The sequence below is a fragment of the Pelodiscus sinensis genome, chromosome 1, assembly GCF_052426305.1.
Source record: "Pelodiscus sinensis isolate ZL-2025 chromosome 1, ASM5242630v1, whole genome shotgun sequence".
Taxonomy (NCBI): domain Eukaryota; kingdom Metazoa; phylum Chordata; order Testudines; family Trionychidae; genus Pelodiscus; species Pelodiscus sinensis.
Genome location: NC_143052.1, coordinates 355,132,754 through 355,148,171, shown reverse-complemented (window position 1 = coordinate 355,148,171; position 15,418 = coordinate 355,132,754). Strand labels below are relative to the sequence as shown.

The window sequence follows — 15,418 nt, the reverse complement described above, 5'->3', positions numbered from 1 at the left end:
ATGAAATGAAACCCAGGCTAGAGAGTCCATGCTGTAGGAAGTTCCCCATTCACCCAGTTGCTCACAATTGTTCAGACACCCAAGATATAGGCTGGAGAATAATGTGCTCTGGATATGTGTTCTGTTTTGCTCACTCAGACTCTATAATGAATGGAGCAGATAGAAAAGGGATCTCTCTGAGACAGGATATGAGATTCCAGGAAGCTGCCACAAGTGGACAGAATGAAAAGTCTGTGAATGTTTAGTTTACAGAAGAGACAAATAAGGGAGTATACAATAGAGGAGAACAGGTTACATTAAAAAAACCGAAAAGAGAAGAGTACCTAACTGGAAATATCTTAAGACATCCAATGCTTCAAAAGGCTAAATCGCCCTGAGCTGAGGAAATAATCAGCAAAAATGACTGAGAAGAAAACTTAAGACAGAGAAATGTGAATGAAAATTGAGAATTCTCAAAGTGATTATTTAATAGTTAAAAAAACAACATTCCACTGTCAAGAAAGTGGACAACTTTGGCTAAAAACACAATTACGTGTCAAAGTGTAGACAGCAGTTCTAGCAGGAAAGCAATACATAATCAATGGGGAAAAAATAAAGATAGAGAGCGAGCAATACGAATTGGAAGTTATTAGAATTTATGGGGTACCCTAAAGATATCATTGAAAAATCCATGTTTGTCAATTCTAAGGATCACAAAAAGACAGGTCTTAAATATATTAAGAACAAAAGTAAATCTAAAAACAATTACGCAAATTTCTCAATAGGGAAAGGAAACAAATTAATGATTCAAAACATCTAGGTGTGTTCAAGAAATAGTTTTATTATTTATGTGGAAAGAAACCATGTGAAGCACTCGTATCATAGGCAGTAATGGAATGCTTTCCAGTCCATTGGAGGTGAAGAAGAGGGTTAAATAGCATTCATTTACAATCTTACAAAACAATCAGTAATGTCGTAGCACCTTAGAGACTAACGAAAATATATATAGAGTCATGAGCTTTTATGGGCGAAACTCACTTATTTAGATGATTGGAGAAAAAAGGGGAAAAATCTCTATTTAAAGCAGAAAAAGAAGGGAGGGGGAGGACTGTCAGTAGTAGTTCCGGAGCTAAATGAGGCTAATTGAGTGCTCGGGAAGTGTCCCATACTAAGCTTTTGATGTCATTTAAGTATTGAATATTATGGGCCAAAGATGGGCAGAGTGGTTACAAAGAGGAAGGCATGGCAGGAGTTCAGCTTTCCAGGAGTGGACACGACTTATTCCAACAGCTGGTGGGATGGGTCCATGCAAACAAAACGCTTTAATGCAGCCAAATGTAAAGTGAGCCTGTGGGAACAGCCCCGCAGCAGGGAAAGCGGAGACTGGAGAGAATTTAGCCATCATCGTGGGCAAACAGCGCATTGTGAGCTCCAGCGCCATGCTGAGGATTTAAGGTTCTGCTGGGATCCCTGACTGAATAAACAGCAGGGGAGTGAGTTGGAGCAGGGGAAGGATTTTACCGCTGCACCTTGCATTGGGGAGACCGACTGCAGCCAGCCCTGGGGTCCATGTTTCAAAACAGGGAGGTTTAAAAACAGGAGTGGGTGCAGATCACCCTTTATTCAGAGTCATCCACTGGGCCAAACTCATCCCCACTGACCAGGGCCCTGGGACGTTTAATGGCCGCGCAGAGGGGGAGGGAGCAGGGACCGATTCTCTCACCCACCACTCCTACATTACATGAGAGCAGCACGACACGGGTACCTGTAAGTTTGGAGACAGACCTGTCCTCCCTGGGAATCCCCCTTTGGTAGCTGACTGTGACACCTCTCTCTGCTCAGCATCTGCAGGAGCCCACACCGATAGCCGACACAGGAGTCTGCACCGATTGTAATATAGCTCCCTGCAATCCCAGTGGGGTTTGCTCAGCCACTAGGGGAGATGCTGGTATCTGAGTGTAAACATGCTGGGCACAAGACATCTGTACCCCTGTGTATTAGGAGTAAAGAGTAATTACGGGGCCTTCCCAAAAGGAGGGGAGAACTCCTGGGGTTCGGGCTGAGTCAAGGAGGAATTGGCTGTTCTATGCATCTGTGTGATATGTAACAATTGGAGTTAATTAATAAGAATCCAAACAAGATACCTGAGGGGAGACACAAGCACTTTCTGAAAATACACAGGGCTGTTGCTAAGGGGTCAGAGATCAATGATTCTCATCAGGAACTATTATCCCGTGTAGTAACTTTCACTGAAAGATCTTCAAGACACCAACCAATGACATTGACCAAGACCATATTCCCATTATACAGATAAACTGTGGCACAGGGACACATGACTTGGCCAAAGTAATAGCAAGAACGGCAGACAGCATCCCGGAGTCCTGGCTTCCTTCCTGTAACCACGGTCTCTCCAGGAGTAACTGAGTACAAGAAAGGCGGAAAGAGACTCCTGGGCTACGTCTAGACTGGCATGATTTTCTGGAAATTCTTTTAACGGAAAAGTTTTCCATTAAAAGCATTTTCAGAACAGAGCATCTAGATTGGCACGGACACTTTTCTGCAAAAGCACTTTTTGTGGAAAAGCGTCCGTGTCCAATCTAGACGCGCTTTTGCGCAAAAAAGCCCCGATCACCATTTTCGCGATCTGGGCTTTTTTGAGGAAAACAAATTTGAGCTGTCTACACTGGCACTTTTGAGCAAAATCTTAGTATTTCCGCAAAAAGTATTTAGGGAGCAGCATAGTATTTCCACAAAAAGCACTGATTTCTTACAGTAGGAAGTCAGTGCTTTTGCGGAAATTCAAGCAGCCAGTGTAGACAGCTTGCAAGTTTTTCCGGAAAAGCTGTCCAGTCTAGACACAGCCCTGGTGTATCAAGGAAATTTAACTGGGTGGGTGTGGAGGATGTCTCCAGATGCAACCTGGAAGTGGATTGTTGCTGAGTCCTCTGGCAGACCCACCTGGCTCCCTCTCACACTGTGAAGCTGTGACAAGCTACAGTCCTCTCCGGGTTGGGCACTTACACAGCCATACAACAGCAGGGACAAAACAAGTGCAGTTCAGTGAATGTTTTGGAAACTCGTGAACTAACAGTAGAGAGGTACCCCCACCTACGTTCACAGTGCTGAACAATCTTACTCTAGTCAGACACCTGAGCTGTCTCAGTTTATTACCCAGCTTGCCACCTCTGGGTATGTCGACACTACCACCCTAGTTCAAACTAGGGTGGTTAATGTAGGCATACGAACTTGCAAATGAAGCCCGGGATTTGAATTTCCCGGGCTTCATTTGCATGTTGCCTGGAGCCGCCATTTTTAAGTGTCCGCTAGTGCGGACTCCGTACCCGCGGCTAAACGCAGCACGAACTAGATAGTTCAGATTAGGCTTCCTTTTCCGAACTACCTGTACACTCGGGATATGGTACTTTGAACGTCTATCGTCTTGCTTGATGTGTCATGATCGTCAATGGTTCGTCCGTAACGTGCTGGCTTCACAGGAAGTCAAATACCTTGTGGGTGTTACCCAAGAGCTAACACATGTGAAATGTTGGCACATCATAACGTTAGCCACAGAAAAGCCATGTACTTACATATGGGATATTCGTTTCTATTGACATCTCACAGGTCATACATCGTACGCCACTTATCATAATCCCATCACCATGGCCAACATGAGGTGTCTGGGTGTTGCTTTGGAGCAGAGAACATCACACCTGTCCCTTCAGTGTCCTGCAGGAATGTCAGTCACTGACTAATGTGGAGGTCGTGTGCTTCAGACTCTCTTGATTTTCACCATACACCTCCCCAATGTCGCAGTGCATCGTAATGTTACCCACAGGTGTCACTTGAGCTGACCACATGGCCTTGCCAGTTCCGATGATTCATCGCAGGGGCTAGTGCTCATTTTCTGCCTAGAACATCCCCAGGTAGCTATAAGCTTCTTCTGTTGTCCATTGTGTTCGGTGATGGGCCATCAACTTCTATGGTCCATTTACAGTGCTGGCTAAAGTGGATGTGAGCTACTTTGTAGGAGTTACGACAGAAGCACATTTGAAATATAGGCGCCTAGTCAATTTTCATGATTTCAGATAGAGAGATGGGACATGCATACAGATAGGATAATCATATGGAGCCAACCCTCACTTTTTCCACGGAAACCTCATGTGATACACTTTGTACAAGTGTTGTTGCGACGGTGGGCTGCCAGCGTGTTGCTTTGAAGTACAGTGTGTCAAAACAGTTACTTCAGTGTTTGCTGGACTTTTAAGCAAGTGATGTATCCCCAACCACAAAGCTGCCGCGAATGCAGCACTGATATAGGTTGTTCCTGGGTTCAGTATATTCTCACTTCTGATTTTCGTAGAATCATAGATCACCAGAACTGGAAGGGACCTCGAGAGGTCATCAAGTCCAGTCCCCTGCCCTTGTGGCAGGACCAAGCACCATGTATACTCCCTCCCTGTTGGATGTCTGTCCAACCTGCTCTTAAATATCTCTAGTGACGGAGAGTCCACAACCTCCCTAGGCAATTTATTCGAGTGTTTTACCACCCTGATAGTTTGGAAGTTTTTCTTAATGTCCAATCTAAATCTTGCACTGTCCTATGACAGGGAGGAGATGGTAGAGACCCAGAGAATTGAAAATGTCAATCTGGAGTTCTTCAGCCCTCCTCATCTTAGAGCTGGAAAGAAACTGAGAAGCTGGCTGCTCTGGCTCCACTGAGTAACCACCCTGCTCCAGTTAATGCTAACCAACCCAAGAAATACCCAGCGTACAAGGTAGGAGATGATGCAGTGGCCTTCTTAGAGAGTTTGAAAGGGTCTGAGTTGGGTACAGCTCTCCACAGATCAGTACATAGTGGAGCTGAGACCACTACTCAGTAGACCCCTTGAGGAAGTGGCCAATGAAATGCCTAGAGAAAACATGAATGACTATGAGCTTTATAAACAAGAGACCAGAATCAGAATGGGGCTCACCGCTGAACATTCCCGTCACTTCTTCAGAGCCTTAAGGTGGAAACCAGACTTGGCATTCACCCAACATGCCTACCAGCGTAACAAAAACCGCGACACACGAACATCAGGAGCAATGCTAAGACCATAGAAGAGCGCTCTCTCTTACTTAGAAAGGAACAGTTCTTGGAGGGTGTTCCTGAAGAGATACCCTGGACGGCACGGCTCTCCTCTCCCCTTAACTCTGCCTGGCTCTGGTCCAGGGAGCCACAGCTCACATGAAGGAAGGACCCCCCTGACCTCCTCATTTCCCCATTGGCTACCTGCCTGTCAATCAGGCTGACCAGGAGCATTGGCCTCCGCCCATTGCACCAGTCTCAGGCTACATGTACGCTGCAGGCTTTTGCTGGCAGAGAGGATGCTAATGAAGCGCTCATTAGCATTTGTCGCACTGTCATTTGCATATTCTCTGCTGATGCTTTTTGTGTAAGAGGTTTTTGCGCAAAAACAAGCATTGTAGATGGCTCCATTTTGTGCAAAAAAATCCTTTTGTGCAAGATCCGTGTGCTTCAAAAAAGGAGGTATAAGGATCTTGTGCAAAAGGGTTTTTTTTGCGCAAAACAAACCCGGCTACAATGCTTGGTTTTGCGCAAAAACCTCTTGCGCAAAAAGCATCGGCACAGAATATGCAAATGACAGTGCGACAAATGCTAATGAATGCTTTATTGTAGACATAGCCTCAGGTACCTGGTTTCCCGTTGACTCTTCTTCTTCCTTTTGGCACTGAGAAGGTCCCAACTAAAAATCCTCACTAAGATTTTTAGCGAGGGGCCGACAGTTCCCTTACAACTCTCCTGGCTAAAATTTTGCCAAGCAGCATATTCACACCAGAACATCTGGACCCCATATAGTGTCATCATGCTATTAATAACAATGAATAAAAGAACATGTACTCTTTTAAAAATCCCAGGACCTCATATTGACATTGTACATGACAATATTCATTAAAACACTATGCTGTACCAATATAATTATCTCTACGTTAAACAGGCAGTACGTCCATAGTAGCTCTCTGGGATCTTCTTAACACTGGTGGTTCATGACCCATATCTTTTATTCCATTGACCCAGTCAACATCAAGTCAATCTGAGGGATGCATGTATTTTCAGTAGGGTCAGGCTTGCCCCACTGGTTTTAGGCTCCTTGGGATAGGTTCACCCAATGCCTCCTATGAGCCCTGATTGGCCTAAAAGTCCACAGCGAAGGAGTTGACTCCCACTTACCCTGTATTATATTATGACACTGGTGTCCATAGTTCTGAAATGTCGAGAGCCCCATTGGTCTTGAACTTTTGGCTTTCCTGACTGATATGCTAGGGTATGTCTACACTAGCTTGTTAGTTCGAGCTAGGTAGGGTAATTAGGGTAAGCGGAGTCGCAAATGAAGCCCAGGATTTTAATATCCCGGGCTTCATTTACATGTTCCCGGGAGCCACCATTTTTAAATCCTCCTTAGTCCAAACTCCATGCCATGCGGCACGGGGTAAGTAGTTCGAATTAAAGATCATAATGGAATGAGGGGTAACGGTAGTTTGAATTAGGATCTTTAATTCCTGGTAATCTGAACACGGCTGGGTGTGTTCAACCTCCATTTTTGTCATGGTCATTTAGGACAAGGTCTGGGGTGTCCCCACACCGAGGTGCTCTCTCTGCTCGGGGCACTTCTCTGACCCACTGATCGCTCATGAAGTCCAAGGAAGCCAAATGTATTAAACAGCTACCAATTAAAATAAAATAAGAAAACCTGAAAAGGTGAAAGGAAAGCACAAAGCCTCACGCTGTGGGCACAAGGACATCGCAGCCAGCCGTCCCTGGAAAGGAAGGGAATTCACAGTCTGTCCCTCACGCAGCCCAGGCTGGGGTGTGCTGCCCTGCTGTGGCCACACGCCTTAAGACTCTAGCTCAGGGTTATGATCCCCTTTGGCTGCCTCTGCCCAGAGTTTCCCCCCCACACACACACACACAGTGGTTCCTTCTCAGTGCACATGGCTCCAGATGGCTCTGTCCTCTGCCCCAGTCCCACCTCTGCTCTGCCTGAGCACTGCTGTTGCTCTGCCGCCATCTTAGCTCCCTGGGCTGCTTCTCTGGCTCTGCTCCCAGCACTGACCTGCTCCATGGGCTGCACCCTGGCCCCCTTGGCTCTGCTCCCAGCTCAGCTTGGGCCCCGGCTGTCCCTTTGCTCAGCTTTGCTGTTGCCGAGGCAGCTCCCACTCCCATGGAGGATGGGATCCGCCCCCTCATATCCTGACTCCTCATTGGTCTTCCTGCCTGTCCATGAGGCTGATCTGAAGCATTGGCCTCTCCCCGTTGCTCATGGGGCCTGTCAGTCACAAGGGCCTGGTTTTCTATTGACCCTACCTTTCGGTACTGGGGAGAGGCCAATCATACGTCCTCATTCAATTGTAGGACGTGCGCTCAGGGTCACCTTCCCTAAATTTGAAGCTAATAAGCCCAATCCACCACTGTGGGAAGTTAACAGAAGCCTTCAGTGCTCAGGCCAGTGAAGTTGGGGATGGAGTTTGCACACGTTCCATTCTCCAGTTACAGGCTAGATGTGAGGCCCAATTCAGTGTGCCTGGAATTACGCATACAAAGCACCGGACACACAATGGTTTGGTTCATGCACCGAAGGACACAGCAGGTACGTCTACCCAGCAGCATTATTTTGAAATAACATAGCGTGTGCCTATACCGCAAGGCATTATTTCAAAATAATGTCAAGGTGGAGGACTTCTTACTCCAATTCCTGTAACTCTCATTTCACAAGGAGTAGGGAGAGCCAAAGGAAGAGTGTTCTTCCTTCCACTTCCTGCTGTGTAGACAGCCCAAAAGCCTAATTGAGCGATTTCGACTTCAGCAATGCAATTGATGTTTTTTTTTTTATTTATCAACTCTAATTTTAAAATAAAGACAAATACCCAGAGCAGCCACTTCCTTCCCTTCTGACTCGGCATAGACTCTTCTCATCTCTCACTGGGAATTCCCCTAATTAGTGTTCACAGCTACCCCTGCATAAAGAGCCCAGCGGCAGCCATGGAACACAGACACTGCCCTGAATGTCTCCCGTCGCCAGCCTGTTTACACCCGGATGCCGTGTCTCCTGTAGATGCTAAGGGAAGCCCAGAGCAATGTTATAGACGGTGCAGTCCCCACGTCGGTGCGCGGCCTGGGATGTTGCTGTGGACACTGCGGTGAGAGAGGCGAGGGACGCGGCTACCTGAGAGAATCCCAGGGAAGACACTTGCATCCCAGGATTCACAGGTACCGTTCCCTTGCTTAGAAGCTCTCCTCCTTGATCCCCTAGTGCATCGTGGGTGCAATGGGAGAGGGAGGCAGTCTCTGGTCCTTTTTTGCACTGCACAGACTTTAAACCCCCTAGGTCCCTTGACGCAGGAGACGGATTTCCTCCATTACCAAAGGTAAAAATGCCGTTTTTTCCTATATCTGCACTCTGGCTGACACCTCCAGCTCTGGGGTTGCTGGATTTCTGTGGGCCAGGGGATCTATCGGGGGAAAGGTGGTAACAGCTGTACAATACAAAGCAAAAGTCATAGGCTGTAGCCCGTGGATTGCTCAGGCTCCATGGAGGGACTCTCCTTGGAGGAAGAATTAAACAAAGACCTCAGGTGCCAGCTATGCGTTCATGCCCAGACACTGTCACCTTCTCCCCTCACATCTCTGACTGGTAGCAGGGTGGCTGTTTCCTGACTTGTGTCTCCTGGAAAGCTGTCTGCAGAGGGATGTAAATGAGGCACTTAGAAAATGCAAATGAAGCGGGGATTTAACTATCCTGTGCTTCATTTGCATAATCGCATCATGGTGCTTTTTGCAAGTAAAACTGCGGTTCTTTTGAAAACAGCAGGTTTTTTCAAAAGATCCTGTAAACCTCATTTTTTGAGGCATCTGCCCTTTAGAAACAGCAGGAAAAGTGTGATGTAGGGATGCTGATCTGTCACGGCGACCCCGGTGTGCACAGCATGAGACCGATGGCTGGATTCTTCCATTGACCAACATAACACCTCGTGGGGAGGGGATGTACCTGTGATGGGAGAACCCCTGCCGTCCGGGTGAGCGGTACACACTGATGTACTCAGGCTTCCCCGCTGCAGGCAGTCCTCCCAGTCCCTCTCCTAGCAAAGCAGCCAGGCTGCATCTGCAGAGACGGAGAGCTGGAAAACCCCACCCTCCTCTTCACAGTTATCCCAGTGGGGAGTCACCATCTGTGCTAAAACATTTGGCACTGGATTCCAGCTGGAATTTGTTTGGCTTCAGCTTCTAGCTACTTGTCCGTGCTCTGCCTAGACTACAGAGCCAGTTACTACTATGTAAGTTGAATAGGTGACTATCCTGAATTATCTCATTCTCCAGCATTTTCTCCAGCTTCCAATCCTTTTTTTGGCTCTTTTCTGCACATGCTCCAATTTTTCAGCACCTTTTTCTTAATTGTGGTCCCCAGGGCTGGACACAGAGAGTTTCACCAGTGCCAAGGACTATTTCGAAAGAGCAGCAGTGGCGCGTCTACACACACCTCATTTGAAATAAGCATTACTCCTCGTAGAATGAGGTTTACAGATTTCGGAACAAGCCGTCTGTTATTTTGAAATGATTTCAGACTAACAGAATGGCTGTGTAGATGCTCACGTTGTTATTTTGAAATAATGTTAGTTATCTCAAAATAATGGTACATTTTAGACGGGCCCTGAGTGATGAAAACACATGTCCAGAGCAGGTTCTTCTCCATCCCATTCCTTGGTACCCCAACATTATCCACTGCTGTGACTGAGCAGGGGTTTCTGTCCAGTTGCTGGCAAAGATCCCCAAAGCTTTTCACCAAGGTCTGTTCTAACTGGGATGGTTCCCTCTGGCATGTGTCTTGGCAAAGGTTTGGGGGTTTTTCCCACTCTGAAATTTTGAGTAACCAGCTGAATGAGGACTCATTACAGCACAGGATCGCACAGAAAGTCAGGCCAGCATTAAGGAACAGAGATGGGTAACAAAGGCCCTGTCACATAAAAAGTCATATGTGGGGACTGCAGCTTAGCACGCTAGGATGGAAATTTCCATCCTTGAAGTACACAGTCTGGTCCTCTTGTACGCAAAACAGCAGCTGGGCTTTATCAGCTTTAACCCATGCCTTGAGCCGGGAAACTACGAAGCAGTATACAAGTCTGACCTCAGTTCTTAGCTCCATAGGAATGTTAAGAGTGGCATTGAGCCAGTACGCACACAGCCAGTAAACAAACTAGTGTAGGCAGTCCTGTGCCCAGTGAGTCTCAGCAGGGACCTAGATCTTGAAGGGTGCCCTGGATTCCCCCAGCTAGAGTCACGTCCACTGTGGCCTGGTGCAAGGTGTCAGGAACGGGACTCCCCGCAGACTGAAGGGGTGTAAGCATTTCTAAGTGCCTATTGCTCTCTTATACATTGCTCTGCCTGTTCTTATTGATGTGTCAATCTGCAGTAGATGTGTAACCATAGAGCAGCATTAACCCTGTAATAGTAGTGACGTAGTGAGATTAATAAAAGCAACTATCCCTAATCGACTCTGTGTGAAGTGAATCCGTAATCCTGTTTAGCCATGGCCCTGTGAGTTGATAGGCCCCAACTCATTTTTTCCTGCCGGTGCCTATTAAAGTTTCCCAGACCATGACACATTATTGAGCGTGGAACTCCATGAAACATGGAAGACACATTAGAAAGTCCAGCTGTTCATCAATCATTTATCCGAATAAGGAAAATGTCACTTTTCATTGTTTGAATAGCCCAATATGTACCAACCATGACAACAACTACCAGTAGTGTCAACTGATGTGAACATTGTCTCTTTTTCCAGACATTTGTCCTGTGACCGTCATCCTAGACTCCAAGTACAAAAGTGGAAGTCGGGACAACCTACGATACGTGCAGGAAACACTGTTGTCTCTCATACTTCGACCCATTTTATTCTCTTTTATGTCTGATTCCAACACAACCAATTCCATCAACCCCTCCATCTTCATCTTGCTGGGTTTTCCAGGCCTGGAGATGGCCCATGTCTGGATCTCCATCCCCTTCTGCATCATGTACATCCTAGCTGTCTTGGAGAACTTCACCATCCTGTTCATTGTGAAGATGGAATCGAGCCTCCATGTACCCATGTACTATTTCCTCTGCATGATGGCTGTCACCGACCTGGTCCTCTCTACAACCATCTTGCCCAAAATGCTGAGCATCTTCTGGTTCAATGCCAAGGAGATCGATTTCAGTGCCTGCCTCACCCAGCTCTATATCTTTCACTTTTTCTCAGCAACAGAGTCTGGGATCTTCGTGGCCATGGCTGTGGATCGCTTTGTGGCCATTTGTCATCCCCTGAGACATTCCACCATCCTGACAAACCCCGTGGTGAGTAAGATCTGCTTGGCCGTGGTGCTGCGCGGTGGCTTGATCACGCTGCCCATGCTCCTCCTTGCAAGACAGTGGTCATATTGCAGAACCAACATCATCCCCCAGCCTTACTGTGTGCATATGGCCGTGGTGGGGCTGGCCTGTGGTGACATCCGCCCCAGTAGTTACTACGGCCTCTTTGTGCTACTTTGTATGAGAGGCCTGGATGTGATTTTTATTGTTATATCCTACACCCAGATCCTCAGGGCCATCGTCAGCCTTCCCACCAAGGATGCCCGGCTCAAGACTTTTGGGACCTGCACCTCCCACCTCTGTTCCATTTTAGTGTTTTACATCCCAAGCCTCTTCTTCGCCCTCATGTCTCGCTTTGACCCGAAGAGGCCTCACCCTCTCCATGATCTCATTAATCACATGTACTACATGATGCCCCCCATGCTCAACCCCATCATCTACGGGGTGAGGACCAAACAGATCCGGGACAGGCTGCTGCAGCTGTTTAATCATAAAGGCTCCTGAGGTTTTCTCCTGGGGCTCTGGCTCACAGACCAAGGTCTATTAAGAGCTGGCTGGTGACATAGTACTGGACCCTCTGCACTGAATCACCTTCTGGCCCAACAGAGAGTTATTAAATCCACTCCTGATTGTACTTTGCTCTGTCACTGAGAAGGTCTGGTGAATTGGTCTGAGCACAGCTCATTAATTCAGAGTGTTTTCCACCTTTCCACTTTCTGGTAACAGAACCCATGAGGAATGGAGTCTTCCCTGCCTATTCTCGCAAAGAAAAGCCTACAGCCACACTTTTTGCTCCAAGATAGCATAGTGGTTTGAGCATTGGCCTCCTAAACCTAGGGTTAAGAGCTCAATCCTTGCAGAGGCCATTTGGGGCAAAAGAATTTTGGGGGTGGTACATGGTCCTTCTGTGAAGGCAGGGGACTGGACTTGATGACTTCTCAAGGTACCTTCGAGTTCTAGGAGATAGCGAATCTCCATTAACTTTTTAAATTTATTTAGATCCCTGCCGCTTCTCCCTGCATCCCTCAAGTTCCCACCTCTGTTCTGAGCCTTTCCCCAAAGCCCCAGGTCTCACTCACCCGTCTCCTCCCCTTCTCCCACCACTCGCTGCCACAGATGGACAAGGAGCCTGTTGTGAGGACACATCTTGGGTTACCAGGCCAGGCAGGTGGGGGGGGGGGGGGGGAGGCGGGAGGCAGCACAATTTGTCTCTAGATGCCACTGAAGAGGGGCTGGCTTTGCTAACAAGCATGGTGTGTGGTGTAACAGAGATTGTGGCTTTTGTGCATCTTGTTCACTGGCCCACGTGAAGGCTGCAGTATTCTAGCATGAGTGGGATTGTCTGTCTGACAGGTTTGCAGCCTTTCAGTGGATTTTCATTACTGAGAATCGTATTGTGTCTAGTACACAAAGGTCTGCACTCCAACGTGCCATTGCTGGTCTATGCTCCCTTGCTGAACTCTCATGTGCACATTTCAACTTTTCACCCATCTCTGCATCCCTGCTTTGATTGTTTGTTCTTTCATTTTTCAAATATCCCGTTTTAGCCAGAATCCATTTCTGGGGGGAGACAACCCATGCTCCTTACTGGACGCACACTGGGTACATTTTTATAAAAGCACCTTGTTCTGTTGCAGTCCAACATCCATTTCACCCATCTCTGCATCCCTGGTTCGATCGTTTGTTGTTGTTTTTTTCAACTATCCTGTTTTCAGCCACAAATCCATTTCTGGTGAGGGGGTGGGGGGAGCGACAACGATGCAACTTACTCGACTGACACCTGGTACAGTTTTATAAAAGCACCTTATTCTGCTACAGTCCAAGTATTCCTCGTATTTAAAATTTGTATATATATTTGTATTTTTGTTTGTTTGTGCTTGTAAGCCGCCTTGAATATTTTAAATAGAAAGGTGGGGTGACATATTTAAATAAATAATTCCTCCTGACAATGATGACTAATAAATCCAAGATAGAGCAGTTCTCATCTGTCCACTGAAAGCCAGGCCGGCACAGCTGAGAAGAAAACCATTGGGAACTGTGGATGCAGCATAGTAGGGAACTACTTAAAAGAAACACACATTTTGTTTCTGAATTCAATGTGAGTTTAAAACCCCACCAGAGGCCCTGTTAAATATCCTGCTCCGGCCTGACCCCAGCTGGGCTGTGAAGAAGGGGGTCTCTCCCTCTGCGCTGGCACCAGAGTCCCTATTGCCCAGGGTGGGATCTGGGTCACTGAGGAGTAAGGAGGCAGAAATGTTCCTGGTTCATGGAGTTTGTGGGGGACTCTGGCGTCCCCACCTCCCTAGTTCCTGTGAATATGGGGGTTTCTCTCCCACACCAGCTGCCACCCTTCAAACTGGGAAGCCCGGGTATCTCTCACCCTCCTGGACACGGAGCCAGCAGCAGAGTCTCCAGAATTTGAGGAGGAACCTGGCATCCCGACCACATACGGAAGCAGAAGAGCACCAGGCATGGGGCCAGCAGCTGGGATCCTGGCCAGGGGGCGGGGACACTGAGGCAGAAGAGCCCCAGGGACACAGCGGCTGGTAGCTGGAACTCAGCACACAGGATCTGCAGCCACTGGGGCAGAGAGAAGAGGGCCTGGTGTACAGGGCCATCCCCACATCAACAATTACTGCGATGTCGTCTCCCTTCTCCACTGTGACAGCCACCATGCTGGGAAGGAGGGCTAGGTCTCTTCCCCTCTCCCCCAACCTCATGGCCCTGATGTCTAGTCTTAACCCAAAGACTTTCAACAGGTTTTTCTCCAGTTTAATATTTCAGCTCTCAAAATGTATCCTGTGTTCTTACATATGATGCAACTTCTTCACTGTTTCTCCTCCACTTGTGCTTCTTGAATGGTTTATACGCATCCATGAGAGTGCTCCAGTCCTGTGAGTTACCCCATCCAGTCTCCGTTATTCCAATCATATCACTTTACTTTCTGCTACGACTTCCATTTCTTCCTGTTTGTTTCCCAGGCTTCTTATATTCATATAGAATATATGATTTAGTTGGAATTGGAAGATATGATTTAGTTGGGTTGATTTAGTTGGAATTGGTCCTGCCTAGAGCAGGGGGCTGGACTTGACCTTCTGAGGTCTCTTCCAGCTCTATGATTCTATGATTCTATAAGCAGGCATCAAAGATAACAAACCGACTGCCCTATTTTCTCAGTGTAAATCGGGAGATTTCCTCTGTTATTCTCTTCACCTTTGTTTCCTCCCAAGGTATGTCTAGACTACATGCCTCTGTCGACAGAGTCATGTGAAATAGGCTGCCCGACATAGTCAATGAAGTGGAGATTTAAATATCCCTGGCTTCATTAAAATAAAAATGGCTGCCACGCTGTGCTGGCTCATCTGATTGTCGGCACAGAGCAGCAGTCAAGACGTGGATCGGTTGACAAGGGAAGCCTCTTTCAACTGATCCCTTATGCCTTGTGAAACGAGGTTTACAGGTCGGTCGACAAAGGCTTCTCTTGTCGACCAGTCCACGTCTTGACTGCTGCTCTGTGCCGACAATCAGCCGAGCTGGCAGACCGTGGCGGCCATTTTTATTTTAATGAAGCCAGGGATATTTAAATTCCCACTTCATTGACTATGTCGGGTAGCCCATTTTACATGCCTCTGTCGACAGAGGCTCGTAGTCTAGACATAGCCCCAGATTCCCACTTCCCTGCTTATCTCAGAGCTTAGGCCACCATTCTCTGGAGAGCTTAGTTGAAAGCCTCCTTGCAAGGTTAGCAAGCCGGCATGTGAAGATGCTCTTCCCTCTCTACATTAGGTGGATCCCCTCTCTTCCTAGCAATCCTTGCTCCTGGAACAACATCCCAGGATCAAAGAATCCAAAGCTCTCTTTCCGACACCACCTGTAAAACCAGGCATGTACCTCCACAATTTGATGGTCTTTACCTGGGCCATTTCCTTCAACAAAGAGGATGGATGTGGACATGTCTTGTGCCTCAAACACTATTATCCTTCCTCCCAGAGCCACACAGTTTGTAGTGACTTGCTAAAGGCCATTCTTGACAGTATC

The 15,418-nt window shown here is 47.4% G+C and overlaps 1 protein-coding gene across 1 annotated transcript; it reads left to right on the top strand.

Moving 5' to 3' along the window:
- Nucleotides 1–4,899: 4,899 nt before the first annotated feature.
- On the top strand, nucleotides 4,900–11,884 carry LOC149526086 (olfactory receptor 51E1-like). Its single transcript, XM_089771773.1, has 2 exons — nucleotides 4,900–5,029; nucleotides 10,818–11,884. Exons 1-2 carry the CDS (start codon nucleotides 4,900–4,902, stop codon nucleotides 11,882–11,884), a joined length of 1,197 nt encoding a protein of 398 aa, XP_089627899.1.
- The last annotated feature ends 3,534 nt before the right edge of the window (nucleotides 11,885–15,418 follow it).